This window comes from Odontomachus brunneus, unplaced genomic scaffold (genome assembly GCF_010583005.1).
Source record: "Odontomachus brunneus isolate Ranch 3 - 2012 unplaced genomic scaffold, Obru_v1 Obru_scaffold_013, whole genome shotgun sequence".
Lineage (NCBI taxonomy): Eukaryota > Metazoa > Arthropoda > Insecta > Hymenoptera > Formicidae > Odontomachus > Odontomachus brunneus.
The window spans coordinates 634993-655723 of NW_022639463.1; the positions used below are offsets into that span (position 1 = coordinate 634993).

A 20731-nucleotide genomic window follows, 5' to 3' on the forward strand; every position below is an offset into this window, starting at 1 on the left:
GGGGGGGGGGGGGGGGGGTCCTCGGAGAGTTTTGCGAGATCCCGAGGTCCCCGCGAATCCTGGCATGCCTCGAGCAGATCGCCTCCTCGCATCATCCTCCCACATATGATTTAATCGGTCGCATCCGTAGATCAAGCGCCCTGTAGATGTAGATATGTAATTTCAGAATAAACCAAGACCGTATGTCGAGCGCGTGTTATTATTATCGACGGCGTTTTTGTGCCGCGTGTCCTCAGGGCACGTTCTCGCCGACGCCGTCGGTGGAACTGGTCCACATTCTGGACAGGAGGCAGAGCAGCGGCTCGTACGGGCCCGGTTCGCTCTCCCCCGTGCCGTCAATGGGGATTGAGGCGTGCAAGACCCACGGGACCGCGACGGAGGGTCAAGGTGGAAACGAGCATTGCAGGATAAAGAGGGGCATCGTGCGGCATCACAGGTACCTATAAGGGAAAGCGTTGAGGCGCAGGATGCTTCTTGACAGCGCGTTTCGTTTAACCCTTTAACTACGGCTGTCGTCAATAAGCGATTTTACAATTTTACTTGGTTTTGTATCGCAGAGTTTTTAAAATTATTCCCGTAACTAAAGGGTTAACTGTTCATATCTACAAAGTAAAACTATAAAAATGACTAGGTACGCGCGCGAGCGTTGGTTATCTTATTGGATCCAGTATTTTTGCATCCAGTATTGTTTTGAGATTTATCAAGGTGAAAGTATAGCGATCTTTCTCCCATTGACTATACTCACACTTTGCTCGATTCGAGTAAATTCTTCAGTAACTCGTTCCACGTAGTATAGAGGAGACCAGATGGGTTCAAGAGGCATCTTTGAAATGTCTGTCAAAATAGGGTTGATCGTGTGGTTTCTAGAATAACCATGTCTGAGTCTCAGTTTAAAGAAAGAGAAAAAAAGAAAACAAATAGAAAAATGCTTCAAAGTAGAACCGAGGTAGAACACTCGAATACGAAAGGCGCTCGCGATTTGACCAATCGCCGCAGAAGGTGCCATCTTCGAACGCTCTCTCCGATCATGCTCTCAAACGTTTGCGCAGCTTCAATGACACGGGAGACCGAGCGCTGACGACGCTCGCCAGGCAGCCGACGTATCCGTCGATGCCGCTGAGGCCGGAGGACTGCCGCATGACCTTGGCGAAGAAGGACAGGCGACTGTCCACCATCGGCAGGCACTCGTCGGTGACGAACGAGAGCGAGCTCGGCAACACGAGCAGCATGGTGGTGTGCAGTCCCACGTACGGCATGTACAATTCGGCCGCGAAGAGCTCCAACTACTTCGTCGCCGATGACGAGGCCGTCAGCAGATTCTAAGAGGATGTAGGGGTGGAAACGTCGGGTTCGAGGGGGAGTATCATCACGGTTTCCCTCCGGTGTAAGAGGAGAGGTTGAAGCCGGTACGCTAGGTTTGGTGCGAGGGCTTTATCGGGATTCGTACTCAGTAAATTTCTTGGAGTGAAACTCCATTAGAAAAGTAGAGTAACAGCCAGAGTGATTTGAGTGACTTTCGAGTGTTTAAAACGATGGACAAAAAACGATAAGATTGCATTACAGAGTTACGTCAATGTGTTTTGAATTAAATCGTTTTAGATCGGGCCATGGGATTGCATTTAACAAGCTCAGTTTGAATTTCAATGCGAATCAATCGTCATCTTATTGATTCGGGTTGATTTGGGCTGAAATTCAGGTTAAACTTTATGCAATGTTACCTGGTTTCGTATCCATCATTTTAAACAAAGTTTTCACATTTTCAAATACGTCGAGTTTCGCTCATACAGAGTGAATTCTTCACTCTTTGTAGAGTGAATGATTCATTCAAAATTGAAGAGTCAATCCACTGTACTCCATTGTCTTGCAGCGACAACCTAGTAAACATCAGTAAAAACTATCAATAACATTACACTCAACAGTGTGAAAGCGATATAACGTGTGTTGCAATAGTTACATCGTTGAAACCAAATCAAGTATTGGTCTAGATCGCAAAAGTCTAAAATATCGGAATGAAGAATCCACTTCAAGCTTGAGTGAAACATTTACTCTTGTGATTCTTGGTAGAGGTACTTCCACCGTTGTTCTCAGTGAACTTTTCACTCGTTTTCACTGAGATTTTACCCCCGGAAAATTTAGAGAGCAGTACAACCTTTCGCGTCGCGTTGTTCTCGACGATATTTGGCAAGTATGACAAGCATCCAACGCCCACCTACTACACCCCGAGAACACAAGGAACAAGGACAATCGTAAAACCCGCCCCAGTGCCACTTGGTGATCTCATTACACCTTGATTTCATCGGTTACCCGGTGGATTCTGTTAGATTACTTTCACGAAGATCGCGTGACTCGCGATGAATGTGAAAACGCGGTGTTTCCACATTTCACGACGTCACAAACTCTCGTTCTTCTTGCAAGGTAAAAAGTTCCCTTCGATTGTTCTTTCATTCATTCCCGCAGAGTTTGCGCGTGTACATTTGTAAAACATAATGAGCGCTTGAAGGCGAAGCTTTCCTTTCGTCTTCTGTGCGAGTAATTCTCTCGTTCGCTTCCATCTCAAAAAGGGTGATCGCTTCATCGGTCAACCATCTTGTATATTGACGCGAGACTACATATGTAGCCCTTAGAAGTCCCACTACTTACCAATCTTCAGACTGACAAATATATACGGAACCAATAGCTCGTAGGTGATGTAATCAATTTTGTACAAATCGCAGAAAAGGATCTCCTCCTTCGCAACATTCCACTTAAATCAATAAGGCAAAGGCCGGAGGAAACGTTCGATGAGAACCGAAAGACTCGGCTGATCTGTTATAAATACTAGGAGATATTCAGTGTTTTTGTACACACACACACACACACACACACACACACACACACACACACATGCACATAATTCATTCAGTAATTATGCACATACACTTACACGAGAACAAAGAGAAAGTTTTACGGCGCGCGTTTTCCATAAATCCCAGTTAATTATTAGCGATAAAGTAATAATTTAATGGTAATTTTTCTGATACACGTAAGAGAGAGAAAGAGAGCGATGTACATGCTTATCGTTCCCCTAATCTAATTAAAGAAGAGGGCGGAAGAAAAAAGAAGAAGTGCAGAAGAAGAACGAAGAAATACGCAATTCGGTAAGCGCGATTGAGAAACGAGTAACGCTGCAAGCTCCGTCGAGCGGCGAGCGGAGCTCGAGTCGTTGGTAACGGAACGTCCAAAGAATGTCACGTGCAAATTTACGATATGTCACAACAAGAAAGTACGATATTTTTCCACCGACGCGATATATCTCGTTAGCTTTGTAGTGTTATTGTACAACTAGTCATGTACGCGATTACAAGCTCACGGTTAATCGGTGTTACATTAGCGGGAACGCAGATCGTTCCCTCCTCGGCTCAATACCGATATTTAGGAAAACTTAAGATGAAATAATATTTAAGAGGACTGAATACGAATGATATTTGACAGGTGATCACTTCGACGCCGACATTAGGACGCTTTCACGTTGAGGAGAGATCAAGCCGCGAGAAGAGTCTCGTCCCTTTGTAAGATCTTTGAATTTTCATTATTGCAATTGATTATTCTATGAATTTTCAAAGTGAAAAAGGTCACTCTAGATATTGATATAATACAGTTTTGTATTTTGCACTGTTTCTCTATGTGGTTACGTAGAATTGCGGCCACAAAATGAAAGTGCAAGAGTCAACGAATGGCGGAGCATCCTACGCCATGTCAAAAACAAAAGAGAAAGTTTTGTAAATAAAACATTTTCAATTTTTGTTATAACATGAGGCACTTCGCCAATTCATTGACAATTGTATTTTTATTCTGTATACTCCAGTAAACACCAACCGTCACCTAAATAGCAGGATAAAGTCAAATGAGACGTTAGAGACGTCATTAACGCATCATTAAATACTCTGACGAAATGGACTCCGATCTCACGAGAGAAATCGACCTCTCATATCTCTTGACGTTTATTCATCGATAAATAATTTATTATTGAATATTTTTATCGCGAGTAATTTATTGTCGAATATTATTAATGAATATAATTTCTTTCTTCTGTGTTTTCTCCAGATTGTAAGGGTTAAGTATCTTCCACAAAAAGTTCTTCCATTCAAGCAATATATTTGTCTATAAAAATTTTCACTTGACGTTACCATATTTGCTGGGCAAGTAACATAACACCAAAGCTATTGATCTCCTACTTAACAATGTAAATGCGATATAACGCGTGTATTGTATAACAGTTACACTGTTAAGTGGGAAACTATGACATTGACATAATGTTATTGTCGGTTGATGCTCATTGGCCTGCGGTTCTGCCACAAAAACAGCCGGAAACAGCGCAAACTTCTGAGAAACGTGTAAAACAGAGTATCTTCTTTTTGTATGTCATTGAGTACAGACGCGCGTCGCCTGTGAGTATCATTCCTATACGGCCGTTAATTTATACACCTTTCCACTGTAAATGAGACCACTCGGATCTCAGCGATTAACGCTGAGACGAGTCGTAGCGGTACTTAAAGTGAGTGAGACTTCATACTCGGCGAATCGTTCTTTAGTATTTCTTGTACGTACTTTTGTAAGACGATGTAAGATATGGCGGACACGCGACGAGAGAGGTGAACATCGAATACCTGCAGCAGTATTATTAAACTTAGGCGCGGGCGACTTAATGGCGCTCGTGGGAGGAGAAACCTCGTGAAGGGCCGCTCCGGCCCTTCGTAGTCGTACTTAACTCTTTAAGGTGGACTAATCGCTACCCGACGATCCGATGATCGCAGGATTTGCCCTCATTTCTCAGACATCTGCGGCTTGTTAAACGAAAACGTTAGCTATGGCGTTCGTGTTGCGGCAAATGTTCGTTTCAACGTTAATCCTTGCGCTGACTTTTGAATTCATTTCTCGTCACTTCACTTCTCGTTTCGCTTCGTTTCGCGTCAAGATGTCACGTTATACTCTGTGCAATACCTGTATAAAACCTGATATAGTTTAATGTGTCTATACTTCGTCGCTTCCCTCTCGATTTGACGCGACCATCGGAACTTTTGTAAGAAAGACACCCCTCCTAACGTACGCGTTTATACCTGTATCACGTATATTATACACAAGATATAATTGATAAGTAGTGCGAGGACAAGTATTCGTTTTCGGGTAAAAACGCAATCGATATTGCGCATCGTGAATTATGTGCCAAAGCGTAGGATAAAGAGAATGTCGTCGGCGTGTCCTCAATAGTTCATATCGAAGAGGATCCGTTTTTTCGAGGATTGAAATCAACGCGGACGAAATGGATTCCGGTCTCACAATACCGAGAGAAACCGATCTCTCATACCTCTTAACGTTTATTTATCGATGAATAATTTATTATTGAATATTTTTATCATGAGTAATTTATTATCGAATATTATTAATTAATATAATTTCTTTCTTCTGTGTCTTCTCCAGATTGTAAGGGTTAAGTATCTTCCACAAAAAGTTCTTCCATTCAAGCAATATATTTGTCTATAAAAATTCATTAAGTTTAACAATTTTTTCGTGCTTTTTTTCCAATCAGGCATAAGATATGACAAAAATTGATATATTTTTTTATTTTTGAAAGCGACATATCACAAGTCAATTCTAACAAAAAATCGCTTGTTTCTACGTTGTGAATTAGGTATGTTCGTGTTTATGCATATAGAAAAAATTGCACATAATCGTATCAAAATTCTGAAAAATCACATTAATGGCAAATCCTCGACGATACTAAAATCTATTTATATTTTTTAGATCAACGTAAGAAATCATATAGATCACATAATTCGATTCATGTGATAGAAAATCCTCTTTTACAAACCAGTGTTATTAGTCGGGTAACTGCTACATCTATATTATTATGACTGATTCGACAAATTAAAAAGTTACAGGACAGAAGTAAAAATTAGATAAAATTTGGCAGAAAAGTTGCGAAAAGTTGTAGTTGAGTATAAATTTCTTTGTCATGTATATTTACACATTTAACAGTATCTTGTTATAAAAAAATTACATTTTACGGTGAATGTTAACATAATTTTAATTCTGTTCTGCAAAAGAAACAATAATCATGGTCTTGTCGTTTCATCGTTGAAATCAATGTTCCACTCTGATTAATAACGTCGAGAATTGAATCCATCGACTTTCCACCGATTTCAACACTCTATTTACACCCGCAGAGGACCGATCGCGCAATTCTTCCGCAGATAGACTGAGAGATCGACATGATGGAACGAATTCGTGTCAAGAACTTGTAAATTTCCTATCGACGCGAGAAGAACAGCTCAATTGGATCGCGTGAATGTTCGCTGAGAAAACGAATGCATTCTCGATTGAGGATCGCACGATCGATCCTCCCGATCTGTTCGATGGTGAACGGACGGCCGACGTACAAGTTTTAGCCATGTAAGCTTGCCTTAACATAAGAATAATCGTTCATTACAATAGTGAACAAAAAATGGAGGAAGAGAGAAAAGTGAGAGAGAAGGGAGAAGCGTTTACGTCCGAGACTCGTTCTTAGGTATTTTCGTCGTACCATGTAAGTCACTCGCATTAATTAGTCTCCATAGTTAGTTACTACCAGTATCTGTACCATAATCGCGATGATTAGGGATAAGGGATCGCTGTAAGGAAACGATTCGCTCAAAGTGCCGAATAAAGCAAACACGAATGCGTATTCGTAAGAATAATCATTTATTCAGAAATATAAGCCTACTTTACGTAGTCTGTCCTTAGTACCTCCTTAACTTGCTACTTAAACTTCTTGGAATGAGATTTCCCTCGAAAAATAAAACGACAGAGAGTCGAATCCTTTAAATTATTGAGTGATTTTTCACTCACACAGAATGAATTCTCCATTCTGCGCTAAAAAACTACTGGAAAATCCTAGACGGCAGGAAAAATCTGTTTATACTTTTTTTTAACATAAATTCAACATAAAAAACATTACATAGATTACATTCCATAGATAGAATCCTATATTCTAAGTAAAAACTCATATTGAAAAAATCCTCTAAGAGGAATATTGCAATACTATTCTTTTGATAAAAATTTATTTTCTAAAAGTAACGTCTTGAGGCTATATGTACGAGAATCCCGTTAAGAATAAAATTATATATTTTTGAGTGTGAGTCAACTGAATATTTTCCCTTGAAGGATTAATCCGTATCCCATCGTCACAGGAACGCAAATTCACTCTAGTTGATTGTTTAATCAACTAGTTAATCGAAATGTTCACTCACACGGAGCAAGAGGCCATTTTAAGCTTGAGCAAAGTATTCACTACTGCGACTTCAAATGACGATATATTTTAATTCTAAATTTTATTAATTTTAATAACTTTCACTCGTTTCGAGTGAGATTTCATTCCAAGAATTTCAAACAAAACTAATTGGATATCTTTCACAATAACGATTAAAGTTCAAACGACGTGTTCTGAATATTTCTGCTGGCACAATTTGCAACAAGGGATAAAATATGAAACTACATGGCCTCGAGTAAATGGAATTCTTTGGCGCTCTATATATGAGGGAGCCAAAATATATCGAGAAAGATAAGCACGATGGGTACCGTTCTCGCGCGTAACTTTTCCATCCGAAGATTCGAAATTTGAGCTCCACCTGAACTTGACTTCGATCGCGAGATATCGACCCGTCGATGCTACGACAATTCCAGTTTTGGAAAGAAAAGTATAACTAGTTTATGTAACAATTACAAAACATGGAAAAATCGTCAGAAGATGTGGGACTTATAACTTTTGCTTAATTAACGATAACTTAAAGTGAAAGAAAATTATAACGTGTGTTTAATCTACGCTAGGACTCCTGGCTCGTCGCCGTGAAACTCTTAATTGATGACGTCTGAGGCGAGGAAATAAAAATTCTTGTGAAATGCGTTGAAATAAAAAGATATACTCATAAAATGACATTTGCAAACGATCGATCAGATCCATAAAATAGACCTAACATTTTTCCTCTGCTCTAACAATCAATAAACAACCGTAAGATTAACGCAATAAAGTCACAAGAAAAAGTAGATTAAAAAGAAAGATTGCATGTCACATTAATTTTAATTATTTATTTATTGTTAGAATAAAAGTGCTTGGACTGTTTTATACATCTGCTCGGTCGATGGTCATTTCATGGATACATCTTTTTGTTTCTAAATATTTTGCAAGAATTTTTAACGTGTTTTTTCTCGCTTCTGACGTCGTAAATCAAGACGGCGACGGCGAGAAGCCAAAGGCCTAAAACTCGAATCAGACTAGCGATTGTCAATTGACAATTAGTATTTGACCAGAGTAATACAGCCAGTAGCTGCTTTGCTTTAATTGGTTAAAAACTAATCGTCAATCGTTAATTGTCAATCGGCAATCGCTAGTCTGATTGGCTTAAGACCAAATCATATTAACAATTGCAAATTGAATTGCGATCGTCAATTACTTTTCTACCAATCAGAACAAAACAGCCACCGATCGAGATTAGTGACTGCAATTAGACAATATTTTTTTTTTGTAATTGTCAATTACGGACTTCACAGAGCGATAGATGCGGCATCAATCCGCATATATATTTACAGGAATTAAAAGCTAATTATATTAAAAGCTAATTAAGAAAAATATGTAAATTATACAAATCGCGTTACATGTATGTTACCTACAATATACTAGAGTATAATTCAATATGTACAAAACAAGTCATTTAATGTTATGTTCTAAAATATCTTAGTTGCTTTTTATATCAGAGGAAAATATGTAAGGAACAAATTATGTAGTTGGAAGGGGGATTGGTTGACCACAATATTTAATTCTCTCAATTTATTCATTACACATTTTTCACTAATATAAAAAAACAACAGATTTTTTAGATTCTAAGATTTAAGATTTAGTCATCCTGCGTGAGTACGAAAGCAGTATAACAGTATATACGTGCATATAAAATGTATACGCATTAGAACGTGTGTTTCCTATAACTGCATACAATAATTTCACTAAGAGCAGTATTTGCATAATCCGATCTTACATTTATAATTGTCTGAAGATCAGATTATGAATACGGACCTTTAACATTTGCTCATATTTACTGATTATTACTAAAAGAAAGAGAATATGGAGTTTCAAACGTTTCTAACAATCATAGAAATTCGGTTAATGTCACCTTTAGCCAACTATGTTAAACATTTCAACAATTTGAAATCAATGTATAGGTATGTATTTGATAAAACTAAGTCTATTTATGAATTGAACGAGTGCTTTTGAACAATAAATATCTCCATAAAATCAAACATGTCGAAAAACCATATGCGCAATAAAAGATATTATTTAATAAGATGATATATGTGTGTGTGTGTGTGTGTGTGTGTGTGTGTGTGTGTGTGTGTGTGTGTGTGTGTGTATATATAACGTCAGGCTTATAATATTTTATATATATATATATATATATATAAAATATATAAAAAAAAAATATATATATATATATATATATAACCAGTGACTGTCAATAATGTATAGTCCAACTCTTTCATAACTCTATATCCTCTAAAATAATATGAACTCGTTTTTAAAAGTTTTGAGAACCACAATATTTGAGATTCAATAAAATGGTTGTAATATCTTGTTCTTTCGACGTCGATTTTGCCTCGATACTTACATTCGAGTACGATCGCTGGCAAATTGTCGCTCGTAAATACAATTTGTACACGTAAATACAAATACGAAGACGAAGATATCAGGGTTGAAATCTAACATTCACTCTTTCTATGAAAAGACACGTCGCTGTACATTGACTCGCGGTAATTTATTAGAAAAAACGTCACTTCAAGTGGAGTTTCATTCAAAGAAATGCAGAAAATATGAAAATATTTTTATATGAAAATATTTTTTTTTTTCAAAAAAGCCATTTTCATATTTTCTGCATTTCTTCGAGTGAAACTCTACTCGAAATGACTTGTCATTCATACACAGAGTGAATTCTTTCAGTCTATGAATTGTTAAGTAGTTTTCCGCGGAACTGAAGAGTGGCGCATCACGCTACGTATTGATATCACTCTACTGCAACATGTTAGTAGAATAAAAGATAAAAAATTCGATCTGATTGACTGGAAAACTGATTTAATTCTGCGTGAGTTAAGAATCCACTCTGAGTTCAAGTTTAAAATGTAAAAGATGAGATGTGAATTCATCTCGAGTGACAGTATTTTCACGCTATCGTTTCGAGTGCGACTTCTCTCCAAGATATCCAAAGAGTGTACAATCTGTTATTCTGCACGTGAAATAGCTGTTCATCTCGAGACGCGACGAGAAATTATCATTCAATTCCATACTGCAATACCTAGAAACTTAGAATGCATCGTTTTTTCGCGACAGATTTCGTCAACATTTTATAAATATTTGCACCCGTGTATCGTATTTCGATATCTGCCTTTGTATTTCCAAAATAAGTCTTAACCCAAATATTAACACTATAAAAGCCTCGTAAAATATAATCACAATAGTGTAATTATAACAATTAACTGAGTACAGTTAAATTCAAGCAGTCAATAAATAGACAAAAACAAGACCCACATGAGCGATCTCCAGCGAACGGTGATGTAATTTAAAAAAAATCACGTATCAATAGTTTTGTCTTTGGTTCTTCGGTAGACGGTACGAGGAAATAAAGAAACAAACCAACATGTTATATCTATATAATGGAATTAATGGATTCTCTAAGATGATAAACGTCAGGCTTCATAATATCACATATACTTTAATAACAGGATTTAATAACGTGGTAATGACGTATCATTGACGTTGAAGACGTCATTGTATTTGCTGGGTGACCCAGTTGCGTTGAATAAATGTCGTAAGAGCGAACGTCTACGTATGAGTACTAATGTTTCCTTAACAAGACATGTGATTTGTATAAAAAATAGAAATACTGCACTTACATTCTAATATATTGGATGTCCATCACGATAGAAGATGATCAAAAACTATTGGCTGCGTTCAGCGGAAGTTAACGCTTGGTAAGCGACTAGTGATTATCGTCCGTAATAGGAGCATGTTTTGTGAAATCCTCGATCAACCTAGAAAAGTATAATATTGAAAAGTAATGATCATTAAGGCTCGTGGCTTCTCGCCACAGAGTTCATGATTGATGACGTCAGAAGCGAAAAGATAAACATTCTTGCGAGGTACATTGAAACAAAAGGATATATCCATAAAATTACACTTGCAATCGAGAGATCGAGCGGACTTAAAATACTTTTCTTTTGTTAGGACTATTTTATGGGTCTTCTCGATCGATTACAAGAATTATTTTGTAAGCATGCAATTTTATTTCAACAAAAATTTCTAACGTCTATTTTCTCGCTTTTGACATTATAAGATATCCACGGCGAGGAAGCAAGAACCTTAAGCGCTGACTTTTGCTGAACTCAGCTATTCATTTCTATTCAATTAAATTCAATTCTAATTCGAAATATCGAATCCGAATGAGAATATACGATACAAAAGGCTAACGAGTATACATGTCGGATCGAGAGCTCATGAAAACATGTCCTAGTCATACATTCTCGGAACTTGAAATCGGAATATGTGTTCTATCAACTAGAAGTGAAGTTTAATCTCGTCGGAAAAATCAATACTGAGTCGTCCGTATATTGCTTCAAGTAGGAATAACTCGTAAAATCACCGTGTTAATTTTATCATAAAATTCTCATCAAACGACTAGTCTCGTGTCGCTGTAATGTCATCGATACTCAGCTCTCACCAATCTCTGATTGGTTCAATTGCCGATTTCAAATCGTTAACAATCACACTCACAAGAATTATCTATCGATCTATCGTCTTGCTGAATATAAATAGACACGTTCGCTACAACGGCCAAAAATTCTGCAGTCTCGGTGATTGCTGGACGACAAGTCATATAACTAAGAATTCCTGTCGGTTTGTTGTCCATCGCTCAATTGAGTCGGAGATTGGTGAAAGCCATTTTTACAATCTTCGTCGCTTTATCGTGATGTCAGTTGGATGTTACTTCGTAAGATATGTCGTTATAATTGCTGCGGGCCATGTGTTTCGGCGAGCGTTCATGTATCATAAACTCCTGAACCGTGTTGCACTCGAAGCCGGGACAGTATATACAAATGAAACGGTCAGGATTCCTCCCCACTTGCATCATGTATATGCCTTGCATCGTATTATTCTCTGCTACTGGCGCCGTCACGTTCGTCGCCGGCATCGAATTATTCACAATCGTGCTCACATTCACAAATTGATAAGGCACACTGTTCTCGCTGTTCGTGGAATGCACAGGCAAATATGCACTGCATATTATCTCACCGCCAACATTTGTCTGCTGCTCCTGCTGCTGCTGTTGCAGCTGCTGTTGTTGCTGCATGGAAAAAGTTGAGTATAACGGCGGTGGTTGCTGATTAACCACCGCCATGTACGGCGGCGGTGCTTTCTGCTGTTGTATGTAAGTGTTCTGTACCATAGGTAAGACCGTTGCCGTACTACCAATTTGATGTTGAGCCACTGGTTGAGCCACTCTATTACTTAGTATCGGTTGGGCGACACGAGCTGGCAAGTTTCGATGGTACGCCACCGGTTTCTGTGTTGAAGGTGTTACAGTATTCTGCGGCAACGTCAATATCACGCCGTATTGCTGCTGTTGCTGCTGCTGTTGCTTTGACTGCTGCTGTTGCAGTTGCTGCTGTCGCAGTTGCTGATGCAATTGCTGCTGCTGTTGCAGTTGCTGCGGCGGTTGCAATTGCTGCTGCTGTTGCAGTTGCTGCTGCTGTTGCCATGGCTGCTGCTGTTGCCATGGCTGCTGCTGTTGCAGTTGCTGCTGCTGTTGCAGTTGCTGCTGCTGTTGCAGTTGCTGCTGCTGTTGCAGTTGCAGTTGCTGCTGCTGTTGCAGTTGTTGAGGGTTCGGTTGCAGGTGCTGCAACATTAACTGCTGCTGTTGTTTTTGCTTCAGAGTTGTCTTGTTTGTTACAGAGCACTTAACTTTGTGTAGCGGCTTTACACCGATTACTTGAAATTTTTTGGGCTTTACGGCATTTATTGCAGAAGACGACTGCGACACACCGTTGCTCACAGTTGGTATTATGGGACGATTATAGGATGTGGGCACCAAGGGCGGTACGGGTATCGAAGGATCGAACACCGATTTCAACCGCCATGATATATTGGGTGACAAAGACATTCGCTCAGACTGTTGTTGAGTAGAAGACTGCTGCTCGTTATGGTGCATTAAATTGTGTTCCGTTAACGTATGTGGGTTTTCAAATGACTGAGTACAATTAGGCTGAGGACATTTGACAGCATTCGTAGATGCCGTCTTGTTCAAAGGATCAATCAGCTCCGTTAGAGACCTAACACGCAGAAATTTCGTAGGCACGGAGGTCATGGCGTTCATCGGCAACGCATCCGTGGAATCAAACTGACGTATATTCGCGTCATTGTTGATTGCACCTGGTGAAGCCGTCGAGTTCCCGGTCATGTCCTTGTCACCGGTCGATTTCTGATTTGGACTCGTGTTCTGTCTCGTCACGGAATTTGTCGTACTTGCTGCGTTAGTAGCCTCAACAACTGAACTTGAATTGTCGTTCGCATGGCGGGAATTTTCTGTGAGATTATTATTCGTGGCTAAATCCTGGAGAAGTTCTCCACTGGACATCGTGAGTCTTGTTTGACTATTTTTACGTTTGACTATTTTTACGAAAGATGGAATCTTCACCTGGAAATCGTTTTTATCCTTGGTCTTGCTCGATGTCGAACTGTCCTCGCTTTCCGACACATCTATCATCAACTGTATATCGACTTCCTCTATGTTCTCTACATCTTTGCGACTATTCTTGGCCGTCGTGTCATTGCTCGGGTGATCTTCCACGGAGGTTTCATTGCCCCCTTGCGCAGCTGTCGTGCTCGGCAAGAGAACATGCTCCGATATTTGCGAAACGTCCCCAATACTTGTCGACGGTGCCGCTTTTTCCACTCTCGGCGACGTCTGCCCGCTGGTCGTCATAAATTCATTCGAGTCGTGCGAATTGTCGCACATAGTTTTGTCCTTTTTCTCGAAGCGACTTATATTCGTGCAAGGTATATCGTTCTTATCTACGATGGCGCGTAGATTCACCTTGAAGTCGTGGCAATTGCGGAAATCGTTATAGATGATATTGCATGAGATCGGTTCCTGTTGTTTCTCACCGTTGTTAATGTGCGTGACTGCGTGTTCTTGAAATAGATCGATGCTATTGAAGTAGATGCCGCAACAACCGCATACATAGTTCTCCTGTAGCGTCTCGTGGGTCAACCAGTGATCTTCGAATCTCTTCAACGACCTGCATACAGTCATGCACACCTTGCATATATAGACTCTGTTATTGTCCGTGATATTCGCGACGACATAATGCGACTCCTGATTCTGTTTGTGCTCCAACGAGTGTAGATTAAAGATCCCCTCGTGACTAAATTTCTCATTACACAGCCCGCATATCAACAATATCTGCATCCTCGTCTTAGATCTGCTCAAGGAGGCCGTTCTTTTACTTGGTGATCTAGAATCGTCAACATCACCTCGGCAGATACTCGTGTGCACCTTCAAGGCCGACTCCGTGGTGAAGGCAGTTCTGCATTTTCGACACACCTGGTCCGCTACGAACAAGTAAGTCTCCATTGATCGTTGCTCGCCGTCGTTCGATACCTCGACGAGCTTTAAACCAACGCAGGAGAATCGTGAGAACGATAGACGGCTAGCCAAGTACATCGGGTTTCTGAAGTGATCACGGGCGTGCATCTTGAACAACGTGCCGAACTCGTAAAAGATAATTCTGCAGATATTGCAGTGAAAGCTCGCCATAGCGTCGCGATTCTGCTGTGCGTGCATCGCCAAGTGTCTATACGTATTTCGCAAGGAAGGGATTGTCACTTGGCATCTATTGCAGAACAATTTGGACTTTCGAGTCAGGCTGCGTTTGTGATTCTTCACGCAGGCTATGTTCTTTGGACACTTGAGGTGCGCCTCGAAACAGTCAAAGCGCCGGTACAACGTCCGGCAGACGGTGCACAGCAACACTATCTCGATCTGAACGCAGTCGCCATTGACAATCTCATTTTTGTGACACTTGCAGACAATGGACAGTTTTGGGAACCAGGGTTGCAAGCGCGCCGACTCCTCGAGAAGCGAAGAAGTTGCAGCGTCATTCGTCTTTCTTTTGTCGTGAATCTTTTTGGACGGGTTGATGCTATCTATGTGTGTGGCCAGTGGTAGCAAATCCATAGGGCACGCCGCCTGTACCGAACTCGATGCGACATCCTCCTCTAACGTAGTCTGCAAGATGGACGTTGTAGAAGGGATGTTGGTTGAGTCGTTTTCCGTTGGTTTTGCTTGCTGTTCGTCGATACAATGTCCGGCTATGTCCTGTGATCTGTTGGTGCTCTCAATAGTACCTGCTTCGCTGCACTTGCCCAGATCTACGGACTTTGATTTGATGAGCGAAACGCCCTTGTTGCTCGATTTCGATTGAGGTGTCAAGAGCTGCTTGCTGAGTGTCCCCTGCTTCGTCAACGACGATAAGAGCGAGGTGTCGGAAGAATCGTTAGTCTGGTCAAACTTATGATCGAGCTTCACGTATTTATTTCTCTGATCCTCAAACATCTTTTTCATCTTTTTTTGGCAATGATTGCTCGTCAAGTGTTGCTGTAGCAAACAATAGTTGTTGTACGACGCTTTGCATATAATGCATATATAGTTGTGCTGTTTTTCCTGACTCAAGACGGCAGTCTTTCCTGACTTAGCGGCGCGATGCACGGAAGAGTTCAACGTCGCCGGTGACTCTACCAGCGACTTTGACGGCGACTTCGTCGATGGCTTCGACGATGACTCTACCAGCGACTTCGATGGCGACTTCGTCGATGGTTTCGACGGTGACTTTGATGACGACTTCATCGACTTTATTGGCGACTTCGTCTTATCAACGCTCGTTTTTTCAGGTGACTTTGTCGACTCTGACATTTCCTCGTGTGATTTAGGCGAGGATTCCGAAACAGTAACGTTCTCCACCGCGATACCTCCATCGCGAAGACTTTTGGTGACAACGCTACCTTCGGGCCGAGTATCAAATAGCATCTTACGGACATTTTCCTTGGTGCTCCCGTTACGGCGACTAGAATCCACAGTCGACGATTGATTCTTCGGTGAAGAGAGTTTCACGGAAGATATGATCGATACGTTATCCTTCTTGGAAGACGTAAACGTGGAAGTCAATAAATCAGTTCTCTCACATTCCGCATCCGCCAAATTTTGCAATGAGTTTGACGAAGCGGATTTCGATGTCAATTCCGTCGAAGTGGATTGACTATCAGCTGGTGTTTTTTTCGTGACTTTCTGCAAGCCGAAAGCATTCTGCCAAATTTCCAACAGTGTCCGACTCGAATTACTCTTTTTCACAGGACTCGATTTTTTCAAAGTCAGGATAAGTTTAGGATTCACAAACGGGATGTTTTGGTGGCTCCTATCTGCCGACGCTTGATTGTCTGTAAACAAAAATTTTGAAATGTTCAAAAAGTGAGTTTATGTAATGAAAAGTAGAATACCGTACATCTTAGGATTACATCTATGCGTATTATTGCATTATTTTCTACATGATGTATATACGACTTTTCACGTAGACAATTATTTAAAAGATTCCAAATTACATTACAATATACAAAAAACTAAATATAATTAAAATAGCTAAATTATGACAGTTGCCGTATTTGTTTTGGATATTAATTATAAAATTATTATAAATGTAATATTTAAAAGAGGCAAGGGAGATTGCATGGAATTTTGATTTCATTATGTGACAAATTCATAGATTTAAGTGTCTGTGGATAAGAAAGTAACTAGAGAATTTTCTGACTTGTTTAGAAAACAATGTTCATAAATTGAGAGAGAGAGAGAGACATCAGGATTCTGAAGATTAAATAAAAATATAAACATTTGTTAATTAATTTTTCAGCAAGCTAAACGCTTTTCAAATGACATTCATAGATTACTTATTGTCTACATAGATAATATTTCATACATAATTTATATGTTGTCTACACGCAGACACAGATTATCATAATTTATGTGTTATGTCCAACACTGATTAAAAGAATTATTTAACTGGAAGCAATTACCACCAATTAGGGATACATTATATACTAATTATGGACACCTTATACATTGAAGTATGTTATTTTCACTACTTTCAGTACTTTGTACTAGCATTTTTATAAAAATGTAAATATTTTAATCTCAAAATTGATTTACACACATTTATTATTTTAATTACTTTTATATATACATATATAAATGCACTGAATTCTTTATTAAGTCATCCCAAAATGACGCGTTGTTGTTTGTGTACTATCGTGAACAAAAGGATTAAGATTAAGGGGGTCATACCTTCAGATGAACTGCTCCTTGACACTTGGTACTCAGCATTCGATACTTCTACAGCAGTATTGTTCTCTTCCGCGAAACTTGTGCCCGCATTCTCTTGTATTCCCGACTGCACAAATGTGAACGGTGGTATGCGAGATATGGAGCTGGTTTTAATCACGGATCTCACGTACTGGCGCGTTAAATTTTCGACTTCGTTTGCCGAATATGTGCTGTTGTTGCAAGAACTGTATAAGGCTTCCAACTCTATCAGCAGGACCTTAGGCTTTCTGAACAGTTTGTATTTCTCTTCTAAACTAAGAGGCGATTTTAACGTAACGTTTAGCTGCTTTGGATCATAATTACTGCTGCATGCGTCGAAAGCTTTTGCCAATTTCGAGGAAACTTGGCAATCGTCTGACGTTGTCGAAGAGTCATCACTCAGCACGATTAACTCTGCGTTCGGATCATTCTCGTGTGTGTTGTCCACGACATTCGCATGATCTTGCGATGTTGTTAAACTTTCGATATCTCGTAAACTCGTACTGCTCGTTGAAGATTGCTCGTCGCTTAAGATTGTTATATCCGACCACTGTTCTTCCGCTTCACGACTCGGTGTAGAGCTTCGCGAAATGTTGTTCGCTTTGTTTTCTCGCCATTTGACGACATCCACATCGTCCGAATATTCTAGTCTCGTTAAAGTGACTTGCGGTTTGTTCGTTCGTTTATGTATGTTCATTATAGACAATCTTTTTCGGTCCACCGTTTCGTGGGACGAGCTAGAACAACTTAGGCTATCGTCTTCGATCACGTTCTTACTTACAATTGTCTCTTCGTCGTCAGATATGTCTGACGTTATTACCGCGTATTTTCTCTTTTTCCTGACAACGACGGGAAAGTCGTTGTCAGACGATTCGTCACTAGATATTTTTCTTTTCTTCTTCATCTCCCATTTAGCCAGTTGTCCTCGAAAAGAGGCTGCTCTAACCAGAAGATCATCGAGTGTCTTGTCATACTTAGCAATATCTTTCTTAAACAAGTTATGCTTCTTTGCTTCCTCTGAAGAAAATTTTTTTCTCCTTGGTTCATCTTGATCCAATTCTTCTCTCCATGCTTCATCTTCACAAAATTCTTTCCTCTTTGCTCCATCCTGATGTGATTCTTCTCTCTCTGCTTCATCTCGATGTGATTCTTTTCTCTTTACATAATTCTGATGCAATTCTTCTTTTTTCACTTCATTTTGATGCAAAGTGGATTTATGTGGGCCATTGCTCATATAACTGCATGAAGGCTGCTCTGCACTCTCACTTAAATTCGATAATGGAAATGAAATATTATGACATATTGCATCTTGTTTGTTGCTAGCCAATGTTTTTCTTGTAATCCAATCATATGGCAAAGTACGCGCTGAAGTATGGATATTAAATGCATCATCGACGAATGAAACTTGACTATTTGGTGTCTCATATCCTCCAGAAGATGATAAAGACACAAATGTCTGCTCATTCTGATAGTCTGGAGAACTACTGCTTGATATCGTTGTTTCTTCATTTTGTTCACTTGAATATACATAATTATCTACAGAATCTCTTAACAATGTAGCAGGTATAGTTTTAGATGGTGATGTAGTAGGTGTAGTTTTAGATGGTGATGTAGTAGGTGTAGTTTTAGCTGGTGATTTTACATCATTGACTGTTTTGTAGTTTAAAAATATCTGCGAATTCTTTGTCTCAGACACATTTGCTTTCTTTTTACTAAGCCTCTTTTTAATATTTCCATGTTTCCACGCATTATGTCTTATTTTACGAAGTTTAAGAATTTTACGTTTTTTAATTGTTGAATTTGTTGGTGTATTCATCTGTGGTAAACGTATAAGATGTACTGAGACATCTTTTATTTCAGATTGGCAATTTGTCGCACTATGTACAGTCTCCCTCGATGAATTGCTACTGCTTGGCGTTGCCTCAAATAATTCCTCATCAGAGCTATCCATTGCTGAAACATTTATTATAAATTACAAGTTTTCAAACTCAATACACACAGTTTTGTAATTTGTCGATCTGAAATACTCACTTGTTTAAGATGTCCCGAATATAGGTTAAATTAGTTAACATGAACTATCAACGCGCAAACAGCCAGGTACTTCAACGGGTATTTTATCTGCAGCAATTTAACATTACAAATATTATTATTTCCTACACAACACTCACTATCTGACATGATAATCAATTTTGTATTTCCACGTAAAAATCATCATCGATTATATAATACTTACAAACATAGATGCCTTATTTGCAAACTCTCTTATCTTTGTTTTAACAAGCCGGAATATCGCAATGACGACAATGGTTGCGTTCAGAAAACATAGCTGATCAGTGATTATTGGTTCTTACTGTCAGATCCCTAACTTTAGACCAATTACGATGACTAATTATTCAATCGTTGTGTCTCCTGAACGCACCCAATGATACATCACAAGAAAACCGTCTGATGATGCAAACAACGTTCTTTGTTTACGGTAAATGTCTAATGGTAACTGTCGGAACTCCATTCAACAATCACATTTGTAATAACTGTTAATCGCTTCAATATTGCGATTCGATTATTAAGCGCTAACTCGCGCTACTTTTGTAATTAAATATTTATTCTGCTTTTCCTTTGTCACATTTTTCGACGCACAAGTCACCGATATATCAGGTTATATATCCGCCATGGCAGATAGGCCTTGAAAAGCGCGGTTCTTTTTAGGTTCTGTTCGTCTCAAGTGTAAACTGGCGTTGCATTGGAATTTTATTCCTTTACTTTTTAACGTTAGACTAATTATGTTAATTATTATTATTATTAACGCTAGACTAATTATGTTAATTATTATTATTATAAGTTTGATTAAACTTTCTTCAATAAAATTTTCATTTTTACAAGTTTATGCGAAGAAAACAGGTGCATGATCATAGTTCACAGACTAGGACTGCGTTCCGGAATTCACTGCCAGTACTGAAAATCTATAGTTTAGGGTGCGTTCAGATTCCCTACCCGGGTGCACTCTATTACTAGAAACACTATAGTATATGTTACATATACTATAGCACTTCTAGTATTAGAGTGCACCCGGGTAGGGAATCTGAACGTACATTTATGTGACGTATACTATAAAATTTCAGTACTAGCAGTAAATTTCGGAATGCAGCTTTATCTACAATAGGTGTAGTAAGCTTTAAGCCGTAAAAAATTGACTAATCATTGATTATTCTTTTATAAATCGACTATGATTGGTCAATTTCTTAAAGCGTAAAGCTCACTACACTTATTGT

General features: G+C 39.2%; 2 protein-coding genes across 4 annotated transcripts in view; one reads left to right on the top strand and one right to left on the bottom strand.

Moving 5' to 3' along the window:
- LOC116841138 (high-affinity choline transporter 1-like) overlaps positions 1–9745 on the top strand; it is a 26092-nt gene extending 16347 nt beyond the window's left edge. For 2 of the 3 annotated variants that reach the window (XM_032808732.1, XM_032808733.1), the window contains exons 12-13: positions 237–435; positions 1040–9745. In XM_032808732.1, coding sequence (XP_032664623.1) covers positions 237–435; positions 1040–1323 — 483 coding nt within the window. In that variant the 3' untranslated portion in view covers positions 1324–9745. Of the gene's footprint in view, positions 1–236; positions 437–1039 lie in introns of all 3 variants that reach the window. The other variant, XM_032808734.1, reaches the window with a different exon arrangement.
- LOC116841141 lies at positions 7699–20376 on the bottom strand. Its single transcript, XM_032808742.1, has 5 exons — positions 19696–20376; positions 19494–19580; positions 17445–19415; positions 12835–16546; positions 7699–12723 (listed from the first exon to the last, which is right to left on the bottom strand). Exons 3-5 carry the CDS (start codon positions 19411–19413, stop codon positions 12027–12029), a joined length of 6378 nt encoding a protein of 2125 aa, XP_032664633.1. The 5' UTR covers positions 19414–19415; positions 19494–19580; positions 19696–20376; the 3' UTR covers positions 7699–12026.
- Between the last annotated feature and the right edge of the window lie 355 nt (positions 20377–20731).

Excerpts from the sequence above, each read along its gene's own strand:
- LOC116841141 (XM_032808742.1), bottom strand. The coding sequence starts at position 19,413 with ATGGATAGCTCTGATGAGGAATTATTTGAGGCAACGCCAAGCAGTAGC. Across the intron at positions 16,547-17,444 it reads AAGGAGCAGTTCATCTGAAG|ACAATCAAGCGTCGGCAGAT; the intron begins GTATGACCCCCT and ends TTTTGTTTACAG. Across the intron at positions 12,724-12,834 it reads CAGCAACTGCAACAGCAGCA|ACAGCAGCAACTGCAACAGC; the intron begins GCCATGGCAACA and ends TCAGCAACTGCG.